This window comes from Anolis carolinensis, unplaced genomic scaffold, assembly GCF_035594765.1.
Source record: "Anolis carolinensis isolate JA03-04 unplaced genomic scaffold, rAnoCar3.1.pri scaffold_107, whole genome shotgun sequence".
Lineage (NCBI taxonomy): Eukaryota > Metazoa > Chordata > Lepidosauria > Squamata > Dactyloidae > Anolis > Anolis carolinensis.
In genome coordinates, this window is record NW_026943916.1 from 1,063 (window position 1) to 23,674 (window position 22,612).

General features: G+C 42.9%; 1 protein-coding gene and 1 long non-coding RNA gene across 4 annotated transcripts; one reads left to right on the forward strand and one right to left on the reverse strand.

Moving 5' to 3' along the window:
- Window positions 1-209: 209 nt before the first annotated feature.
- Window positions 210-18,734, reverse strand: LOC134295216 (cytoskeleton-associated protein 2-like). Of its 3 annotated transcripts, none has more exons than XM_062967077.1 (9): window positions 18,597-18,734; window positions 15,960-16,071; window positions 13,052-13,118; window positions 10,115-10,172; window positions 7,985-8,613; window positions 6,256-6,478; window positions 4,110-4,265; window positions 2,210-2,466; window positions 210-1,174 (listed from the first exon to the last, which is right to left on the reverse strand). In XM_062967077.1, the coding sequence occupies exons 1-9, from the start codon at window positions 18,618-18,620 to the stop codon at window positions 889-891; spliced, it is 1,812 nt and encodes a 603-aa protein (XP_062823147.1). In that variant the 5' UTR covers window positions 18,621-18,734; the 3' UTR covers window positions 210-888. The 3 variants fall into 3 exon arrangements, with proteins under 3 accessions (XP_062823147.1, XP_062823149.1, XP_062823150.1); XM_062967079.1 differs by having other exon boundaries at window positions 6,256-6,474; window positions 7,981-8,613; XM_062967080.1 differs by lacking the exons at window positions 15,960-16,071; window positions 18,597-18,734 and adding an exon at window positions 13,232-15,953.
- Window positions 18,735-19,452: 718 nt separating this feature from the next.
- On the forward strand, window positions 19,453-21,888 carry LOC134295218 (uncharacterized). Its single transcript, XR_010001757.1, has 2 exons — window positions 19,453-20,287; window positions 21,485-21,888. It is a non-coding gene; the product is annotated as an uncharacterized LOC134295218 (long non-coding RNA).
- The last annotated feature ends 724 nt before the right edge of the window (window positions 21,889-22,612 follow it).

The window sequence follows — 22,612 nt, forward strand, 5'->3', positions numbered from 1 at the left end:
GAATTCCCCTGTTTTCAGAGTGTTGTTCTTTATTTAGGCTTTTCCTTAATCCCTCCTTATTATCCAACATTTCCGCTTATCCAACACTCATTTTTCAGTGATTGGTTTTGGGGGGCGGGCGCCAAAATTCGGTTCGCCTACACTTGAAAATTACTTTGGGCCGGCCCTGGTTGGATAATACGGTGTATCTGATGAGCGGAACTCTACTGTAATAATAATAATATTTTATTTGTACCTTGCCACCATCTCCCAGAGGGATTCAGGGCGGCTCACAGAGCACTCAAGATACAACATGCAAAATACACAAAGTGCAGAAACAAAATGTAGCAGTAAACGGCCAACGTAACACCACAATTTCATAATACCCCCTGATTTGATCAGCCCAATTTCATGTGAGGTTTGTACTAGTGATAGTTTCCACCATGTGGCCCTGGTTGTTGCAAAGTTTCTCTCTGAAGTAGCCGGGATAAGACAACTTCCTGTATTAAACCCAGGCTGAAACTTGCCTTGTATAGATTTGCAGTGTTTTTTCCTTGTTTGTATGCATTTAGCATTGAACTCATCCTGTTCTTAAGTGGGCCTCATCAGTTTAGGAATCTGCTGTGCACTTTTCCTCCTTGTAATAAAGGCTGATTGATTGGGTTGCTGATGTGGGCGATACGTCGGGAGACAATGCTTCTGGAACATGGCCAGACAGCACGGAAAACTCACAGCAACCCAGGGATTCTGGCCATGAAAGTTTTTGACAACACACCGATTGATGGATTGAAGAATAAAGACGGACATGTTTCCAAAAGGGCTTCAGAGAACAATGCTGTGGGTCCAGTCTTGTTTACAAAGAAAGAGAAAGAAGGAGGCTGGGAGGAAAGGAGGTGGTGTGAACACTCCTCAACGTGGCAATGATGCTTTCGTCGTGGCCGGGGTGGCATTGTGCCCACAGGTGGCCCGTCCAGTCACAAAGTCGGCCACTCTCACCGCTCTGGGCAGAGCTGTGTTGCTGCGGAAGAGGAATTGGCTCCCGTGGTCTGCGGCCACGATTTCCTCCAGGGAGGAGACGACAGGGTCGTGGTCCCTCAGCATCTGTGGGTAGGAAGCGGTGGCGCCTTCAATGCGCAGGGACCGTCGCACGGGGGTCAGGAGTCTCACCTCTGGCCAAGGGCTTCGCTTGCTGGACCTGGAAGGCAGAGAGCGGAGAAGTCCATCCCTTCCTTTCTCTCTCACACACTCCTTTCTTCTTTCCTCTCTCTCTCTCTCCCTCCCTCCGGTTGTCAGAAATATTAAATATTAACTAGATATTTTTAATTACAAAAATGTGAGTCAAGCACTGAAAGGGTTAAAAAAGCTAGTGTCGTCCTGAGGAGTATGAGGTAGAACTCAAGTGTGTGAGAGAATGCCTCAGTGTGAGGTAGGCCTCAGCGTGAAGCTTCGGTGAAAAAAGCCCCAGGTTGAAGTTCCTCATGTGTGAAGCTCCTGTGTAAGTTTGGTGTGAGAGGAGGCTCTGTGAAAGCGAAACTGTTTTATTTGCATGAGAAAGAAGCCCAGCGTGGAAGCAAGGAAGTACAGTAGAGTCTCAAGTATTCAACATAACGGGTCGGCAGAACGCTGAATAAGCGAATATGTTGGATAATAAGGAGAGGTTAAGGAGAAGCCTATTAAACACCAAATTAGGTTATGATTTTACAGATTAAGCACCCAAACATCATGTTATACAACGAATTTGACAGAAAAAGTAGTTCAATATGCAGTAATGCTATGTAGTAATTACTGTATTTACAAATGTAGCACCAAAATATCATGATGTATTGAAAACATTGACTACAAAATTGCCTTGGATAATCCAGAACGTTGGATAAGTGAATGTTGGATAAGTGAGACTCTACTGTATAAAGAACTTTGTGTTGTGGAAATCTTGTTTTTGTAATTACTGCAACTATATAATTTTGCTATAACAAAAAGTCTCCAAAGCACGAGATAACATTGGTCTGTGTTTTTGTTCTTTCTATCACTTTTGGCTACTGGTGCTGGGTGATGCTGCAGTTAATAAGTTACTCTGCTGTACGTTTATGGGAAGGGTCTTTTGTTAATAGGCCTACTCAGCCAACATAGGTGGCCAGTCAGGAAGGCAGCCAAGGGCACTGAGTGGGGAGATGGCTTCTCATTGGGGAAAGAGGGGAGCAAAGGGCAAGGTCTGTGTGTATGGGGGTCTCACCTGGGCAGGGAAAGGATCTGGAGCTTGATGGCCGAGCAGGGCTTAGCCCACGGTGGGCTTTGCTGAGGAGTCTGGGGAGGGTCCACATCTTCCTCTGGAACAGGGCTGGCTGCAGGGGTCGAAGGGAAACACACTCCAGAAGGGCTCACAGGCTCCGGGTCTCTCGTGCAAAGGGATCCCATGGCACGCTCACCCCTGGACGGTGCCTTGACATTCTTCAAAATACCCGTGACAGCATCTCGCAGCTCCTGCAGCGGCTGCAACAAGAGGAAGAATGAGAAACTACTCCTTCGTAGCTACAGGTTGGGCAGGTGTGGATGCGGGTGCAGCTGCGGCTGGGTTCATCCTCACCATTTTGCTACATTACAATTGATTGGCTTTGCAGCGTTTACAAAAAAACTCTAAAATAAAGAACAACACTCAGAAAACAGGGGAATTCCAGACAGGAAACAATTCCCTCAGGCAGAAAGCAGCCAGGCATTGAAGCTGCAATGCTATTCAATGCTAATCAAGGGGGCCAGTTGCAACATTCATATTTGTATCCAATAGACAAGAATTCTTTCTCCCACCCTGGATATATAAACCCCACTTGCCTAGTTTCCAACAGACCTCACAACCTCTGAGGATGCCTGCCATTGATGTGGGTGAAACGTCAGGAGAGAATGCTTCTGGAACATGGCCAGACAGCCCAGAAAACCCACATCAACCTAGAGAGCTACTGTATATACTTGAGTATAAGCCTAGTTTTTCAGCCCTTTTTTAGGACTGAAAAAAACCTTCCTCGGCTTATGCTCGGGTGAGGGTCCTGGTGGGCTTATATTCAGGTCAGCTTATACTCAAGTATATATGGTATATTAATTATTTTTCTCTATTATTATTGGTATTGTTACATTTATTATTTCACTCTATTATTATTAAAAGGATACATAAGCACATTTACATTATCTTAAATTACAGTTTGATGTAAAGATCCAAAAACATTTAAATTACTGAGGCCTCAATTAATGTAATTTTATTGGTATCTCGGCTTATACTGGAGTCAATGTTTTCCCAGTTTTTTTGTTGTAAAATTAGGTGCCTTGGCTTATACTCGAGTATAAAAGGTAAAGGTTTTCCCTGACGTTAAGTCCAGTCGTGACCGATTCTTGGGGTTGGTGCTCATCTCCATTTCTAAGCCGAAGAGCCGGCGTTGTCCGTAGACACCTCCAAGGTCATGTGGCTGGCATGACTGCATGGAGCGCCAGTGTTACCTTCCCACCGGAGCGGTACCTATTGATCTACTCACACTCTGGGGGTTGGTGCTCATCTCCATTTCTACGCCAAAGAGCCGGCGTTGTCCGTAGACACCTCCAAGGTCATGTGGCCATTGGCATGACTGCATGGAACACCGTTACCTTCCCGCCAGAGCGGTACCTATTGATCTACTCATACTCTGGGGGTTGGTGCTCATCTCCATTTCTAAACCGAAGAGCCGGCATTGTCCATAGACAACTCCAAGGTCATGTGGCCATAGGCATGACTGCATGGAGCGCCGTTACCTTCCCGACGGAGCAGTACCTATTTATCTACTCACATTTGCATGTTTTCGAATTGCTAGGTTGGCAGGAGCTGGGGCTAACAGCGGGCGCTCATTCCGCTCCCAGGATTTGAACCTGCAACCTTTCGGTCGGCAAGTCCAGCAGCTCAGTGCTTTAACACACTGTGCCACCATATATATGGTATATATTTCTTAGACAGAAATGTACAGTAGTTCTTTTCAATAAAGCTTAAGCTTGACTCTGCTCCGTGAGTTGCTGAAGCTCGTTTGCTCTGCTGCTTTGCTATTGCTCTGTCAAACTGGTATATGTTGCTGCTGCTGCTGCTCTCTGACTGCTTTTTGAGCCCCGAGGCCTCCACTCACCGTGGCCCCAGCGGAGAGGGCGGCTTCGTAGAGCCCTGCCACGTCCAAGGAGCCCCTCTGCGCCTCTAGCGTGGCTTTGCAGACCCAGAACTGGGCAAACCTCTCCACTTGCGGGATGCGGGTCAGCGCTGCGAGGATCTGCTCTTCAGGAAGGCCCTGAAGACGGAGAGAAGGAGGACGGAAGGAATCAGGGAATGGGCACAAGGAGATAAGGGGTCTTGAATAGGTGCCCACAGGGTTCCCCCAGGTGCCAGAAATGGAAAAAATGGGAACTGCCTTCACTTCTGTTTATGTATTGTCTGTCCTTGCTAACTGTATAACAGCAGTAAATGTTTGCCATTTATTTATATATTATTTATTAGTGACATTTATATCCCGCCCTTCTCACCCCGAAGGGGACTCAGGGCGGCTCACAAGTCATATGTACATACAGTATATTATATTATTCGTATAGCACAATATAAGCAATATATATTACTACTAGCTTTGCCCGGCCACGCGTTGCTGTGGCATTGTCTGGTGGTGTTGGTGAGAAATTGTTGAGGTAGTGGTAGTATTGAATGTCTGTTGTATGGTAGTCTTTATGTTTAGTATGCACACTGAAGTGGATTATATGGCAGTGTGGAGTCAAGATAATCCAGTTCAAAGCAGATAATATAAGATTCTAAATGGGTTATATAGCTGTGTGGAAGGGCCTTGAGTCTACACTGCCATATAATCCAGTTAAAATCTGATAATCTGTGGAAGAGGCCTAAGTGAGGACTAACTGTGCCTGTCCCCTGGGCTGAGTAGGTTGCTAGGAGACCAAGTGGGCGGAGCTTAGCCTTCTAACTGGCAGCAATTGGATAAAAACTATTATTCCTCTCCCTGTAATTAGGACTTTATTTTTCTTTTCTTTTTGTTGTATCAACTTAGAGCCGTGAATGATGGGTTGTGTTGTCAAATTTCGAGGTTGGGTGGCCTGTAGTTTTGTTGTTTTGTCCGCTGCCCTGATGCCATCACTCTTTTATATATATAGATTGATTTATTTTATTTATTTACAGTATTTATATTCCGCCCTTCTCACCCCGAAGGGGACTCACGGAGGATCACATTACACATATAAGGCAAACATTCAATGCCTTAACATAGAACAAAGACAGAGACAAACACGGGGCTCCGAGTTGGCCTCGAACTCATGGCCTCTTGGTCAGAGTGATTTGTTGCAGCTGGTTGCTCAACAGCCTGCATCACAGCCCGGCTATATACTATATTGTACTATACCACTATATTGTAATATTATTCGTAATATTGCATGTAATATAAATATACCATTATAATACTGTATAAATATTATTTTGTATTACATTATAATATTACAATAGAGTCTCACTTATCCAACACTCGCTTATCCAACGTTCTGGATTATCCAATGCATTTTTGTAGTCAATGTCTTCAATACATCGTGATATTTTGGTGCCAAATTTGTAAATACAGTATTTCCTACATAACATTGCTGTGTATTGAACTACATTTTCTGTCAAATTTGTTGTATAACATGATGTTTTGGGGCTTAATTTGTAAAATCATAACCTAATTTAATGTTTAATAGGCTTTTCCTTAATCTCTCCTTATTATCCAACATATTCGCTTATCCAACGTTCTGCCGGCCCGTAGTATAGCATATATGTGTTCTGTAATCCTCCCCGAATCCCCTCGGGGAGATAGAGTGGAATGTAAAGAGTGGAATGGCCATCTGTCGGGGGTGCTTTGAATGCGATTTCCTGCTTCTTGGCAGGGGGTTGGACTGGATGGCCCATGAGGTCTCTTCTAACTCTACTATTCTATGATTCTAAGTGCATATATTATAAAGTATATGACGGCTTCGTATGGGTTGAGGTAGGTGTACAATATCTAGACGAGGATATATATATAGAGGTGTACTAGTCTTCCTCTCCGTAAGCTAAACTGCATAAATGGTTTTTTTAAAAGCTTTTTAAAGGAGAGGAAAAAGGGGACGTTTTTAGTTTGAGCTTAGGATGGTGGTGGGACCGAGAGCACGGCCTCCTCTGCAGACCGCAGTGCTTGTGCTGGTTTGTATGTGGAGATGCCATTTTTTAAATAGTCTGGGCCTGAACCGGGGAAGCCCCCCACTCCGGTCACCTACCTCTTCGGCCAGCTTCCGGCACTCTGCCAAGGTGTGTGTGATCTCGTTGGCCAGGTGCTGCTCCTCCTTCTCCGCTTCCTCTTTCTCCTCCTCCTCCTCCAAGGAGCCCCAGAAGGCGAGGTTCAGGCTGGACTTTGCCTTCGGAGGCTTCGGGGCAGCGGGGCGCATGGGGGGCCTCTTGTAGGTCCTTCCTCGGGACGCCACCCAGTCCTCCAGCAGCTTCCTAAGGAGGCAGAAGAAGGTGTACCGTCACTACGAGAAGGACCCCTGCCTTGCTCCTGAGGAGACAAGGGCTCACGGGAGGCCCCGATCCCACCCCAGGGAAGCCTCACGGGTGAATATAAGCCTCTTGGGTTCCCATTTCAAGCTCTACCTGGTTGCACCTTCCCATCTCGCTCCCTCAGTACACTGATTGCACTATGTAACAAACTTTGAATTTTTTTCTGCTCCAGGTTTGAAAGTGATATTTCCTGTTTAATTTATTTATTATTTATTTACAGTATTTATATTCCGCCCTTCTTTCTCACCCCGAAGGGGACTCAGGGCGGATTACAATGAACACATATATGGCAAACATTCAATGCCAACAGACAAACAACATACATTAGACAGACTCAGAGGCATTTTTAACATTTTTCCAGCTTCACGATTCCGGCCACAGGGGGAGCTGTTGCTTCACCATCCACTAGTGGCTGTACTTCCTCATTCCTTTCCTCGTGTTTTGCTGGCAGTTTTATGATGTTGTAAATTAGTTAAATTAGCCTCCTGCATAAAGTGTACCTAAATTTCCCTAATTGACAGATGCAACTGTCTTTCGGGGCTGCATAGGTCAACAGCAAGCTGGGCTATTTAATGGTCAGGGGCTTAACCTGACCCGGGATTCGAACTCATGACCTCTCGGTTAGTAGTGATTTATTGCAGCTGGTTACTAGCCAGCTGTGCCACAGCCCAGCAGTTCTACTCTAGAAACGTCACTTTTGTGTTGAATGGGTCAAGTCACCATGGTTTTTGTGGCTGCTGCAAACTAGGTTGCATTGGTTGAGGCGCAAAGATGAGATATTGTATTGTTGAATAATAATTAATAATAGTAATAGTAGTAGTAGTAGTAATAATAGTGCATCATCCGAAAATACATCACACAGTCCTAAACGCTTGGGAAGCGTTCGACTTGTGATTTTGTGATACAAAATCCAGCATATCTATCTTGTTTGCTGTGTCATACTATGTCATTGTGTCAATAATAATAATAATAATAATAATAATAATAATAATAATGGTATAATAATAATAATAATAATGATCACACAGTCCTAAACGCTTGGGAAGCGTTCGACTTGTGATTTTGTGATACAAAATCCAGCATATCTATCTTGTTTGCTGTGTCATACTATGTCATTTTGTCAATAATAATAATAATAATAATTTATTCATATACCGCCCTATCTCAAGGGACTTAGAGTGGTTTCCAGCACACCAGGAAATATACCGTCAATTTAAAACATGTTTTTAGGCTTGACAAAACAAAACAAAAATTGTGTTACATCAGGTATGGGCATACTTGGGCCCTCCTGGTGTTTTGGACTTCAACTCCCACAATTCCTAACAGCCTACCGGCTGTTAGGAATTGTGGGAGTTGAAGTCCAAAACACCCGAAGGGCCTAAGTTTGCCCATGTGTGTGTGACACAGTGTTATTGTTGCTAAATTGCAAAGGCAACTTGCCGCACTTGCCTCCGGTCGGGAGCAGAAGGGGTCTTGAGCTCTTGGCCTGGGCCCACATCCGGGTGCTTGGGTTTGGGGGGCTCTCTCCTGCCATTTCGGAGCCCCCCAGAGGCAGGAGCTGTGTGGACGGCAGAGGTCCGGGGTCTAGGCTTTGCATTGGGGGTCCTCGGCTGTTGCCTGAAGTTGCCTTGCTTCCTCTCGGCTCCGCTTTTGGGTGCAGCCGAATGGCTCCTTGGATGGGCGGAGGGCTTCTTGCCTGGCGGGGGAGTTTGGTGCTTCTTTTTAGGATTTGCTGAGTTCAGGGAGAATGTCCCCTTACTCCCCAAATGTACAGATTGCTTGGATGCATGGCTTCCAAACGCCGGTCTGGAAACAGCCCTCTTTTGAGTCGGTCGGACTGCGGTCACTCCAACAACGGCATTCTCTTTCCCATCCTCTGCCTTCTGTTTTCCTTTGTTGTGGTCATTCCTGAGTGGCTTCTCAGGGTGGGTTTGGGAGGGGGGCTCCCGGGGAAAGCGGGACCCAGCCGCTGGGGGCTCCTTTGTCGCAGGGCGGTGGGGCGCTCCGGGCACCGCTTTCTTGACGGGGGCCGCCTTGGGTTTGCTTGGGGCGGCTTCCCTGTGCTTCGTCCTGGCCACCTGGAAAGAAAGAACAGCCTTCAAAGAGTGTTGTCGAAGGCTTTCATGGCCGGGATCACAGGGCTGCTGTGAGTTTTCCAGGCTGCCTGGCCATGTTCCAGAAGCATTACCTCCAAACATTTCACCTGCATTTATGGCAGACATCCTCAGAGGTTGTGAGACAAGAGACAGTCAGTGCCAGCGAACACCTCCCAACAAAGTATTCACACAGGCAGGAAGCAGGCAGGCTTTGAAGCTGCAAGGCTATTCAATGCTAATCAAGCTGGCTAATTGAAATATTTACTATTTATTTTATTTACTACCCTGTTTCCCCGAAAATAAGACATCCCCGAAAAATAAGACCTAGTAGAAATTTTGCTGAATTGCTAAATATAAGGCCTCCCCCGAAAGTAAGACCTAGCAATGTTTTTGTTTGGAAGCATGCCCAGCGCCTGCCAAACAGAACACCAGAGCATTTAGGATTGATAAATGTACATACCAGTTGTACATGGAAATAATGGTAGTCACAAGAAATTCTTGATAGGATTCACAGTTTGTCTGGTTATGCTGGTTTGTGATGACAACTACTGTACAGTATATAATAAATGTTCATTTTTTTGTTCAACAATAAATGTGAATTCTTCTTCATGGAAAAATAAGACATCCCCTAAAAATAAGACCTAGCACATCTTTGGGAGCAAAAATTAATATAAGACACTGTCTTATTTTCAGGGAAACACGGTACATTTATATTCTGACTTGCTCCCAAGAGACAAGAATTCTTTCTTTCTCCCACCCTGACGTTTCACCCACATCGATGGCAGGCATCCTCAGAGGTTGTGAGGTATCTATGCCTGCCATAGATGTGGGTTTCCTCCTTTCTGGTTCCTCCTTTCTGTTGAAGTTGTCCACATGCTACAGACTACACAGAGAAGCCACTGAAAACCACAAACATGTGGATAATTTCAACAGAAAGGAGGAGACCATGAAAATGAACACAATCTGGCTGCCGGTATTAAAAAAAACTCCAAAATCAGAACAGTAAATATTAAGGAGCAGCACTCTGAAAACAGAAGAATTCCAAACAGGAATCAATCAGGGGCAGCTAACGACTCTGAACAAAGGATTCCCCCAGGCCAGGAGGTGAAGCTGGGAAGGCCATTTAATGCGAATTTGAGGTGATTAATTACAACATTCACACTGGCCTCCAACAGACAAGAGTTCTCTCCCCCCCCCCCCCCCCAGAGATATATAAACCTTCCTTGCTTAGTTTCTCCATATACCTCACAACCTCTGAGGATGCCTGCCATAGATGTGGGTGAAACGTCAGGAGAGAATGCTTCTGGAACATGACCAGACAGCCCGGAAAACATACAACAACCCAGCCTTCAGAGAAACCATGCGGCTCAGGAGCCTGAACACAACCTCGTCTCCCTCCCTCCAGACTCTGGTGTCCCCAAAATAAGGGAAGAACCCCGCCCCCCAAAAAAACCCACAATAGCATTCCTTGGGGTCCACTTACCGAGTCCGGTCTGGAGGGAGCCAAGGCCTGCCCATTGGTCCTGTCCTTCAAGTAGGGCCTATTTGGGGGAAGAAAGGATTCTGAGATCCAGGTACCCCATTAAAAATAGCAACCTTTTTCAAGCCTCTACTAGTTATTTGTTATGTACAGTAGAGTCTCACTTATCCAACACTCTGGATTATCCGACACAGTCTGCCACCCGCCTGGATCCACAGCTGTTTCTCTTGGCAGCAAGGACTGAACTCTTTATGGATTTAATTTCCAACAAAGTTGTTACTGTAAATTCATTTTATGCAATTCTACTTTTATTTGTAGTCAGTTTGTTAGTAGCCAAAGTTTTTGGAGTCAATTCATAAATACAGTAATTACTACATAACTTTACTGTGTATTGAACTGCTTTTACTATCAATGTGTTGTAAAACATGATGTTTTGGTGCTTAATTTGTAAAATCATGTAATTTGACATTTAATAAGCTTTTCCTTAATCTCTCCTTATTATACAAGATATTCGCTTATCCAAGGTTCTGCTGTATTACAGACTCTACTGTAATAATATTATAATGTAATACCATATAATAACATTAATACAGTATTATAATTGTGTATTATATATTACATGTTTTTAATATTACTAATAATATTGCAGTATAATGATATAGTATTATGATACCACAATATATTTAATACACTCCTAGTATATTATACTATTAGCGTCATATAAGATACTGTACTACTGTATATCATATCATAATACAGTAGAGTCTCACTTATCCAACACTCGCTTATCCAACGTTCTGGATTATCCAGAGCATTTTTGTAGTCAGTTTTCAATACATTGTGATATTTTGGTGCTAAATTCATAAATACAGTAATTACTACATAACTTTACTGTGTATTGAACTGCTTTTTCTGTCAAATTTGTTGTATAATATGATGTTTTGGTGCTTAATTTGTAAAATCATAACCTAATTTGATGTTTAATAGGCTTTTCCTTAATTCCTCCTTATTATCCAAGATATTTGCTTATCCAAGGTTCTGCCGGCCCGTTTAGCTTGGATAAGTGAGACTCTACTGTAGTAAAATATAGTAATATAGAATGTTTATAATGTGCTATGCTAATAATATAATATATTGTATGTACATATAACTTGTAAGCTGCCTTGAGTCCCCTTCAGGGTGAGCAGGGCGGGATATAAATGTTGCTAATAAATAAAAAAGAAAAAAGAAATTATTGATATCATATGTCTATACAATGTATTATATTATTAGCATTGCACCATATTATTATTATTATTATTATTATTATTATTATTATTATTATTATTAACATTTATATCCTGCTCTTCTCACCCTGAAGGGGACTCAGGGCGGCTTATAAGTTATATGTACATAAAATATATTATTAGTGTAGCACAATATAAGCACTATATAAACATTACATATTATTATATTGTACTATATGACTATATTGCAATATTATTAGTAATAGTAATGTAATATAAATATACAATTATAATAGTGTATTACATTGTATTACATCATATTATCTATATTATATGTATATCCAATATATTATAATATTAGTATAGTATAATACGAGTATTATATATTATTATATTAGTAGTTTTACATGTAATCTATAATATGTTATTATATTGTGCTATATTATGATACCACAATGTATTTAATACACTCCTAGTATATTGCACTATTAGCATTATATAAGAGACTGTACTATATCGTATCATAATATATCTATATATATAAAATGATAAAGTTGTTTGCGCAGTGACTATAACAACAAAACTAAACATCCCAGAAATACAAAATTTGGCAACACAATGCAAAAGGCTTGCCTCCAGGTTACAACAACACAACCACACCACAAAACCACAATCCGGACCCACAAAACTCACAACAACGCATCATGCGATAACAACACAACTAAACGCCCCAGAAATACAAAACTTGGCAACACAATGCAAATGCCTTGCCTCCCAGTTGTAACAACACAACCACACCACAAAACCACACAGGACCCACAAAACTCACAACAACGCATTGTGACTATAACAACACAACTAAACGCCCCAGAAATACGAAACTTGGCAACACAACACAAAAGCCTTCCCTCCAGGTTGTAACAACACAACCACACCACAAAACCACAATCCGGACCCATAAAACTCACAACAACGCATCGTGACTATAACAACACAACTAAACACCCCAGAAATACGAAACTTGGCACACAACTAAACACCCCAGAAATATAAAACTTGACAACACAACACAAAAGCCTTGCCTCCCGGTTGTAACAACACAACTACACCACAAAACCACAATCTGGACCCACAAAACTCACAACAACGCATCGTGACTATAACAAATACAAAATTTGACAACACAACTCATCCACCTCCCCAATCACTACATTCACACTTGGCCTCCAAAAAAACAATTACAATAATAACAATGACAACAACAACAATAAGAATCTACACCATCACAGGCAAGAAGCAGTCAGGCACTGAGGCTGAGAAGCCAATCAGTGCTACACTGGGCCTCCAAAAACGAATACAGTAGCATCTAACTTATCCAGCCTTCATGACCACTACAGCAACAACAATAATAAACACCTACACAGGCAAAAAAAAAGACTATTGTACCACAATAAGATGTAACCGCACTCAGCAGAATCAGACATCACGATTAACAACAAACCAAAGACAACAGGGGTCTCAAGCAATTATCAATCAACACAAAAATTGAAGAAGGTAACAGACATCAAATACTACTACTAATGTGAGTATAAAGAAGGGTGGAGGTCACAGCATAAATACAACGTAATGTAAACTGACCAACACCACCAGACTCAGCCACAGCAACGCGTGGCCGGGCACAGCTAGTTATATTATATATTAATATATTCCTCACCTGCCACCCGCCGGCCTGGGCCTCCCTTTCTGGGCCAGGAACTCGTCCAGCTGCCGCCTCCGCTCCGCTGGGGAAGGAAGAGATCCAGGCAGGTCAGGACTCTGACGCCCATCCTCCCCAGGAAACCAATGGGAGCCATACAGGCGCTCTGCACATGCTCTGGGGCGCCCTCGCACTTACCTGCGGCGGCATTCTCCTCAGCAGAGCGGCTTGGCTTGGGCCTTTCCCTTTCTGTCTGTCTCCCTCCGAAGCGGAGGCTCCGAGACCAAGCAGACATGGCGGCAGCCGTTGCTCCTTGGCCCCGCCCCGCCAAGATTCAAATGGCCCAATCAGACACGAGGGGCGTGGTCACAGAGGGTGAAGGGAACGCCCCTCAGCAGCATCAGAGGAGAAAGGAGGCGGGGACTCATAGCTCCCTCCCAATCAGAGACGAGGGGCGGGCCATAGAGGGGGAAGGGAGCACTTGTCAGCGGCATCAGACAGAGAAGGGGCGGAGCCTCACAGCAACGTCCCAATAAGAGTCGAGGGGCGGGGCCACTCCAAGTGGAAAGGGGGCAGAGCATCTCAGGCAAGTCCCAATCAGAGGGTGAGGGGCGTGGCTACACAGGGGGAAGGGAACGCCCCTCAGCAGCATCAGATAAGAAAAGAGGCGGAGACTCATATTGACATCCCAATCAGAGGCTGGGGGCGTGGCTACACAGGGGGAAGGGAACGCCCCTCAGCAGCATCAGATAAGAAAAGAGGCGGAGACTCATATTGACATCCCAATCAGAGGCTGGGGGCGTGGCTACACAGGGGGAAGGGAACGCCCCTCAGCAGCATCAGATAAGAAAAGAGGCGGAGACTCATATTGACATCCCAATCAGAGGGTGAGGGGCGTGGCTACACAGGGGGAAGGGAACGCCCCTCAGCAGCATCAGATAAGAAAAGAGGCGGAGACTCATATTGACATCCCAATCAGAGGCTGGGGGCGTGGCTACACAGGGGGAAGGGAACGCCCCTCAGCAGCATCAGATAAGAAAAGAGGCGGAGACTCATATTGACATCCCAATCAGAGGCTGGGGGCGTGGCTACACAGGGGGAAGGGAACGCCCCTCAGCAGCATCAGATAAGAAAAGAGGCGGAGACTCATATTGACATCCCAATCAGAGGCTGGGGGCGTGGCTACACAGGGGGAAGGGAACGCCCCTCAGCAGCATCAGATAAGAAAAGAGGCGGAGACTCATATTGACATCCCAATCAGAGGGTGAGGGGCGTGGCTACACAGGGGGAAGGGAACGCCCCTCAGCAGCATCAGATAAGAAAAGAGGCGGAGACTCATATTGACATCCCAATCAGAGGCTGGGGGCGTGGCTACACAGGGGGAAGGGAACGCCCCTCAGCAGCATCAGATAAGAAAAGAGGCGGAGACTCATATTGACATCCCAATCAGAGGGTGAGGGGCGTGGCTACACAGGGGGAAGGGAACGCCCCTCAGCAGCATCAGATAAGAAAAGAGGCGGAGACTCATATTGACATCCCAATCAGAGGCTGGGGGCGTGGCTACACAGGGGGAAGGGAACGCCCCTCAGCAGCATCAGATAAGAAAAGAGGCGGAGACTCATATTGACATCCCAATCAGAGGCTGGGGGCGTGGCTACACAGGGGGAAGGGAACGCCCCTCAGCAGCATCAGATAAGAAAAGAGGCGGAGACTCATATTGACATCCCAATCAGAGGCTGGGGGCGTGGCTACACAGGGGGAAGGGAACGCCCCTCAGCAGCATCAGATAAGAAAAGAGGCGGAGACTCATATTGACATCCCAATCAGAGGGTGAGGGGCGTGGCTACACAGGGGGAAGGGAACGCCCCTCAGCAGCATCAGATAAGAAAAGAGGCGGAGACTCATATTGACATCCCAATCAGAGGCTGGGGGCGTGGCTACACAGGGGGAAGGGAACGCCCCTCAGCAGCATCAGATAAGAAAAGAGGCGGAGACTCATATTGACATCCCAATCAGAGGCTGGGGGCGTGTCAATACTGGGATGTAATATGTGCCGACAGAATTGGAACACTGCCTTTGCTTTTTTTTTAAAAGGTCATATACACTGTATAATACTTTAATAATCATACAAGCGTAGTGAAATAGAACATTTATCTGGGCAGGCAGCCTGGTTCACTGGAGGGAGCCCAGCTTGAGTACAGTATGGTGATTGGACCATATTTCTACACTAGAATAAGCATGGTGGGAAACCAAAAGGTCTGCAAACCAAAGACCTGACATATGCTAGTACCATTCATGCCATATGTGGCCATTCTCACTGTTTCTTCTGCAGTGGATTTAAAAAAAAAAAAACATCAGTAGACCAGGAAGAAACTTGCTTACTAGGACCACAGCAAAGTTGTCTGTAGAGTTATTGCCACAAAGAATGGCTTTTCATTGGGGAATGTTTCCCACAGCAGGACTCTTTTGACTCACATTACTATTAGTTTTAAGTCTTCCTGAATATAATGTTTGAATTAATATGACAAACCAGAATACATAGATGTGTTAAAATAAGTAAGTAATGAAAAATGAACAGTGTTGTGTTATGAAGAGTCATTGCTGTCAATCTAATTGAACACTGTAAACACATACATTGTAACAATTACAGATGCTGATCATGAAAATGCAATGATTGAGAATCTGCTTCTTACACTAGGTGGTCTTCCATATATTGTTGGACAGTAGCTTTCAGGAGGCCTTGTCAGTATAACCAAGGTGAGGAATCCTGGGAGTTGCAGTCCAAAAACATCTGGAGAGCTAAATGAGATCTACATGTTTTATGTCATCAGTTGAATATGCTCAGTTCTGATCAAAGCATCTATAAAATATTTCTGTTAATATTTTTCTCTATGGTAGTAACAATAAATAAAACTCTAGAAATTACCTTTCCAGATCTCAGAACTGATGTGTGGTGCCATTGGTGCAAGCATAACACAGAGTGTTGCGAGGGCATCCTCATATTCTGCACTATGGAGAATAACTCTTTGAGACGCTTGCTACAAAGGAAGAAAATAGAATAAAGGATTATTAAATATAACTGGGTTAGGACTCTTGGAGATTAGGATTCAGAAACTCATTGGTTGACCTTGGGCAAGACTCACTCTATCAGCCTATCAAAGTGACAATGGCCAATCTTCCCCGAATAAATGTTGCCAAGAATACCCTAGGATAGAGTCACCATAAGCTGGAGTTGACGTCAAAGCATATAACCATACAACAAGATGGTCATTTCTATCAGAAAAACATGGGGCTAAAAAGTTCAAAACTCGCACTGCTTATAGAGGATGTAGTGCAGGGGACTTTTCTTAAACACTTGGCAAAACCTTGAGACTCGAGCCAGTTATTGGGATTCTGAACAGAATCCCAAGAATGTGCATGATGATAATTTTATTAGATTAGGGCCTGAAAAGCATACTGCAAACTCAAATTTACTGTTGCAATACTAATTGAAGTCATAAGTCTTTTGAAAAATGAAAGAGATAAGCTAGACAAGATGGATAACCCTGGCCAAGGCTTGTGTTTTGCTTGGTTACTCTGTCAGCATTTCACCTCTGTTCTAGATAAAGATTTTGAGTTAGCAAAAGATACAGGAATGGAGTCTGGAAGAGTTTCATAAGGTTTAAAACTGAGGGACTGATTAGACAGTGGTATAAGGTAATTAACTTTTATATCAGAACAAACATTTAGGTGTTGGGGGCTGATTCTATAGTACATTTAAATCCTGACCTTCCTCAAAGTGTATCTCAAAGTGGTATCCCACTATTCTATTTTAGTCCCTGTGATGTAACTGAAGCTAAAAAGGCGTAACCACCCAAGGTCAGGCAAAAAACATAATGATTTTGCATGATGATCAGAACCTGGCTCTCACCAGTCTAGCCTACTGCTATGACCACAGCATTATCCTAGCTCTCCCAGAACGGCATTACAGTCACAATATTCTTTTCTGTAACAGTAACATGATTTCACATCTCCACTTGATCAACTGTAGTGAATTCCTATAGGAGAAAAGTTTCACCTCTGGGGACTTTAAAACATCTGGATAGCTATGCTACAATGAAGTATTTGTACACCAAAGAGGATGCAGCCAACAAAGAACAAATGATCATTTAAAAATGGTGGGAACACCATCTCACAATGAATAGACCCAGTGGTGTTCAGCATTAAGAGGAAACAAAACAAAATAGTTTAGATGTATGTTGTCAAGTGTTAAATGCTGTGGAAAGAGGCAACTTCTAAATAACATAGAAGAGTAAAAGATTGATGAGGGTGCCACAAGTAACTCTACAAGGACTTACAAACTGCATATGCACGTGCATTAACACATAAACACAGAGTAAGCAATTTTCAGGCCAAGAAAAAGCTAATTTTAAAGTGTTAAAAATGGCTGGAAAGGACAGATTCTTTGGTCATTCAGAAATAAAACAAACAATATTCATTCAAATGACTGTGAAACTCCTGATGCTGCATTTTACACAATTGCTAAAAGCAGCTCATCTTTGGTCAGTCTCTAGTCCAACATCATTTACAGACCTACATGTTGCTGTTCTACAAACTTGGAAAATGCAATGTTCCCAAAATGTTAACTCAAAAGAAGGCATGGAGGTGGCAGACAATAAAAAGAAGACAGATAAGCATTTACTGCACTTATATCTCCCCGCATGAGAAGCAAAGTTTTATTTGCAGGTTAAGGGCTTTGCCAGAAATCAAACCAATGTGCTCTGCTCCCATTTAAAAAACATCTGAAAATGAGTCACTGGCAGCACTCATCATGAAACATCTATTATCAGTGATTCCCTCTGCAATTGTTGATAGGAAAAGTATTTTTTAAAGAGAAATAAGAAAAAGCTTCATTTTTAATGAAGTGAAACTCTTTCGGTTTGTTCTAATTTTAATTTGCATACTTCCTGGTTTCAGACAAGAGTAAAAATGGATATTCTGAAATGCTGGTGAACATTTGTTTCACCATGCTCCCAATATACACTTAGGTTTTATTCTATACTAAACAGTTTGCTAAGGATGTGAGCAGCAGTCCTGCAAGTTAAAAAGTTGCCATTACACTGTCCCCAAAGACACCTGTAGTTTCTATATATTCTTTCAACATGTATAAATCACAATAATAATACTGATAAAATTTCATTTAGTAACTGCCTTGAAGCACTACAATTAATGCTCAATTATATTCAACAGGCAAACAGACAAATTAAGTCCAAAATTAGGTCATTATCTGACTTTTTTTTAACATATTACATCCTAATCCTGTTTATGATGTTAACAGAGATTATTTATATTCAACATTCTATTGTATTAATATAGTAATTAAAACAAGATTAATTCCAATTGTGCAAAGATTGATATCGGATTCTCAAATCAATGGTAACTGCAACTGAGTACAATTATTTCACAAAAAAGCACATTCTAAATCTTGCAGAAGTCACAGCGCATTCCATGATAAATACACTTTCCTGCTGGCTTTCTTGTGCATGCATAGAGCTTTAAAATGTTTTACTGTAAGTATACTTACTGACAATGCATTACTGAGACTCATCAGTTGAGAAATTGCAGCATTAAACAAATAATCTTCCAAGAAGTATTCAGTCACCTAATCACACAAAAGCAACATTTTTCTTTGTTAAATCACAGAGTTATCTATCTTTGCTATAGCAATAAATAGTGTCAGCAAGCCCTAATCTCTTCTGCTTTTCTTGAAAAGATTTCTAGGTCTTGGTTTATTAAAACAGGCTAAGAAGGGAATAAAATAATAATAAACAGTTGAACAAGAGCATGAAACTATTTGATTTCAATAAATATTCAGAAGAAAGGGCCAAATGTGGCTCCAGAGACTAAAGGAAGTAGAAGCTCAACAAGATGTGGAGAACCTTGCTTGTGCTGGTCTCCAGGATTGCTGAATCTTAACAGCTTAATAGTTTTCTTTTCACTGACAATGACAGAGAATGAACCTGGGGTATTCTTCATGTATGTGTTCTAACATTATGGCTCCTTCCTTGATAGAGAAATGAAGGAATTCTTGCATTACATTCCTATGTAGGCTGAATGACTACAATTAACCCTGGCCAGTTTCCAAAGAAAGGCCCCTTTTCAGAGTTTATATTGTCTTGTAAGGTAGCCATGATTTATGTTAATCAAGCATCCTTAGCTTTGGAGCAAGATAAAAACCATCAACATCTAGGAGTGTCGTAGAAATCACACAATGTTTCTTTATAACTTCTTTTAGCTTTGAAGAAGAAATGGAAATGGCTTATGGTCATCAGAACAGAACAGAGTTATATCACTTGCAAAGCAACAAATTTCATGACAGGCAACTACTCTTAACTTCCTTGAACCTTGTGCTCTCCAGACGTCTTGGAGACGTCCCGAAAACTTTGGAAATTCACCAAAAATCTGTGGATAAGCTAAATGTTCTGAAATTTGGTGGGCTAACAATGTTATCTACCATTGTAGCAAGTTTCACCCCAATAGCTTTAAAAACGAGGGAGATGGGAGCCCCTTAAGTTTTCCTAATTATAGTTATTTAATTATGCACAATTACTGTAACGAAATACAGTAGAGTCTCACTTATCCAACACTCACTTATCCAACGTTCTGGATTATCCAATGCATTTTTGTAGTCAATGTTTTCAATATATCGTGATATTTTGGTGCTAAATTCGTAAATACAGTCATTACTACATAGCATGACTGTGTATTGAACTATTTTTTCTGTAAAACTTGTTGTATAACATGATTTTTTGCTGCTTAATTTGTAAATTCATAACCTAATTTGATGTTTAATAGGCTGTTCCTTAATCTCTCCTTATTATCCAACATATTCACTTATCCAACATTCTGCCGGCCCATTCATGTTGAATAAGCGAGACTCTACTGTAGTAATGGAATTTCGTTAGTCTCGTTATAGTAATGAAATTTTAACTAAGTATACTTTAGAAACACTTTAGAAACCAAGTGCCAGCGCTCCCAGTTTTGTAATGACTTTTGAACCATTTTTTGTGGATGGCACATCCCTACTATATAGACCACTAGAGATTTTTCTTACTGTTTTAATAGTTGAATGTGCCTTATTAACTAACTTCTTACTGCTTGAATAAATCAGTTTTTTGAAAATTTATTTTTTCTCTTCCCTTCCAGATGCCCCATGAATCCACCGTGGAGCACATGCGGTTGGACATCACGGAGGGCTTCCAAGTCAGGCAGCGGGTGAGTCCTCCTCCGCAGCCCCCCAGGACCCTCATTTTTGGGGGGCAGCAATGCAGGAACTTAGGCACACCCCAGTCCCAAAGCTTCACATGTGGCCTTCACGCCAGGTCAAAACTGGGAGTTTTTGAAGAAATTGTCGGTAAAAATGGATTAGTATAGTGTGAAATTGTGCTGGGAGTTTAAAGTTGTGTGTGTGTAATCTAGTAGTGAAAGAGGTTAAATGCATAGAGTGGAAATGAAATGGCTAGAGTGTAAGTTTGGGAAGTTTTCGCTTTATAGCCAGACGTATGGTTTAGAGATAAGAATGGAATGTTTACTCCTGCAGCGTGCTCCGATGCAGACGGACAGAGTCTGGTGATCATCTGATCTGTCTTGTATATAGTTGTAAATAATCAATAAAGTTTGAGCTGCTTAAATAATCTGAAATAAGGAGTCATGGAGCATATTTTATTCCATGTGTTCTGAGCATACAGCCAGATCGTCGGAGAGGGAATTGAGAAGGTGATTTGTCTCAATCAACCGATAGAAATGGCTGCTAAGAGTGTCCCATTTACTTGCAGTGTTTTGCCACTTCATCACATTGACTAAATTCCACTGAGTTCTACACTGAAAATTTTGGACGCCCCTGTTCCCATCACATTAGTTTGGCCTCAAGCGTAGGAGAGAGCATTCTTTGCGTAATTTTAAGCGTGGAGGCCAGCAGTCTTTTACAACATTTCAGGAGGTGGTGAGGAAATGGATTTTTTGAAATCATCTGGAATTTTGGCCTTTCCTGTAATGTAATGAGTCCCCTTGGGGAGATAGGGCGGAATACAAATAAAGATTATTATTATTATTATTATGGCATTTGTTGCTCACAGTTTAAAATGTGGGAGGGGAAGTTGTGGAAGTATCCAGATTTTGGGAGTATGAAGCTGGATTATATGGCAATGTAGATGCCTCCCCCCTTATCAGAGCCAAGTGGGAATAGTGCAATTGGCCACCTTAATTAGCACTGAATAGCCTTGCAGCTTCAAAGCCTGGCTGCAATTATGCAATGATGCAAGCATTCCCTAGTAATTTGTTTGTATGATTATTAAAGTATTATACAGTGTATATGACCTTTTAAAAAAAAAGCAAAGGCAGTGTTCCAATTCTGTCGGCACATATTACATCCCAGTATTGACAAGTGTCTATTTTTTTTTCTTCCTCCGGCAGGATCTCCAAAGTGTTTCCCAAGAGGCCAACCACTGTGAAGAGCAAGAGAATTGAACCTCCCCTCCCAACAATTATCCTGTCAATAACATGCCTGAGATGATGGAGACGTGGGCTTCGCAGAGAGGGAGGAGGTGGTGGCGGAAAGGCAAGGGGCTGCAGGAAAACTCCCCTTCCCCAAATGTCTTCCTAGAGGCTGCCCCGAGGGCGAAGCTCCCCTCGCTCTGTTCCCGCACTCGGCCCTTCCTCCCCAAGGCCTGCCTCACATTGTATTTGCTTCCGAGGAAACCTGCCCTGCAAAGAAGCAAGAATAAAGATTTCTGCCATCCTCTCTCTTGCTGTTAAGAATTCGAGAAACCCCCCTGTCAACAAGAGCTTGCGGATGGGCCCTTAAATATTGGATCATGGCCAGTGTTTTCAGAGTGTTCTTTGATTGTAGGTGAACTATAAATCCCAGCAACTACATCTCCCAAATGACAAAATCAACCCCCCCCCCTCCCAACCCCACCAGTATTCAAATGTGGGCGTATCAAGTATTTGGTCCAGTGAATGAAAATACATCCTGCATATCAAATATTTACATTACGATTCACAACAGTAGCAAAACAATTATGAAGTAGCGACAAAAATAATTTTATGGCAGGGGGTCCCAGACTCGGCCTGGTGAGCGAGCAAGTGAAAATGGCAAAGGCAAAATGGCAAAAATGGCACCTGGGCATGCAAAATGGCAAAAATGGCACCTGGGCATGCCTCCTCTTGGCTTTGGTCTGGGCCCGCTCGCCTTCGGGGCCTGTGGCCAGGCCCACACCTATAGCAGGCATCCTCAGAGGTTGTGAGGTCTGTTGGAAGCTAGGGAAGTGGGATTTATATATCTGTGGAAAGTCCAGGGTGGGAGAAAGAGCTCTTGTCTGTTTGAGGCTAGTGTGAATGTTGCAATTGGCCAGCTTGATTAGCATTTAATGGCCTTGCAGATCCCAAATCTGGCTGCTTCCTCCCTGGAGGCATCCTTGGTTGGGTGGTGTTAGCTGGCCCTGATTGCTTCCTGTCTGGAATTCCCCTGTTTTCAGAGTGTTGTTCTTTATTTAGGCTTTTCCTTAATCCCTCCTTATTATCCAACATTTCCGCTTATCC

What these genes read in the sequence shown, in the direction of transcription:
- LOC134295216 (XM_062967077.1), bottom strand. Translation starts at nt 18,620, where the DNA reads ATGAGTCTCAGTAATGCATTGTCA. An exon ending in GCCGGAAGCTGGCCGAAGAG is followed by an intron (nt 4,266 to 6,255) that starts GTAGGTGACCGG and finishes CTCCGTCTTCAG; the next exon opens with GGCCTTCCTGAAGAGCAGAT. An exon ending in CCCTCTCCGCTGGGGCCACG is followed by an intron (nt 2,467 to 4,109) that starts GTGAGTGGAGGC and finishes CTCTTGTTGCAG; the next exon opens with CCGCTGCAGGAGCTGCGAGA.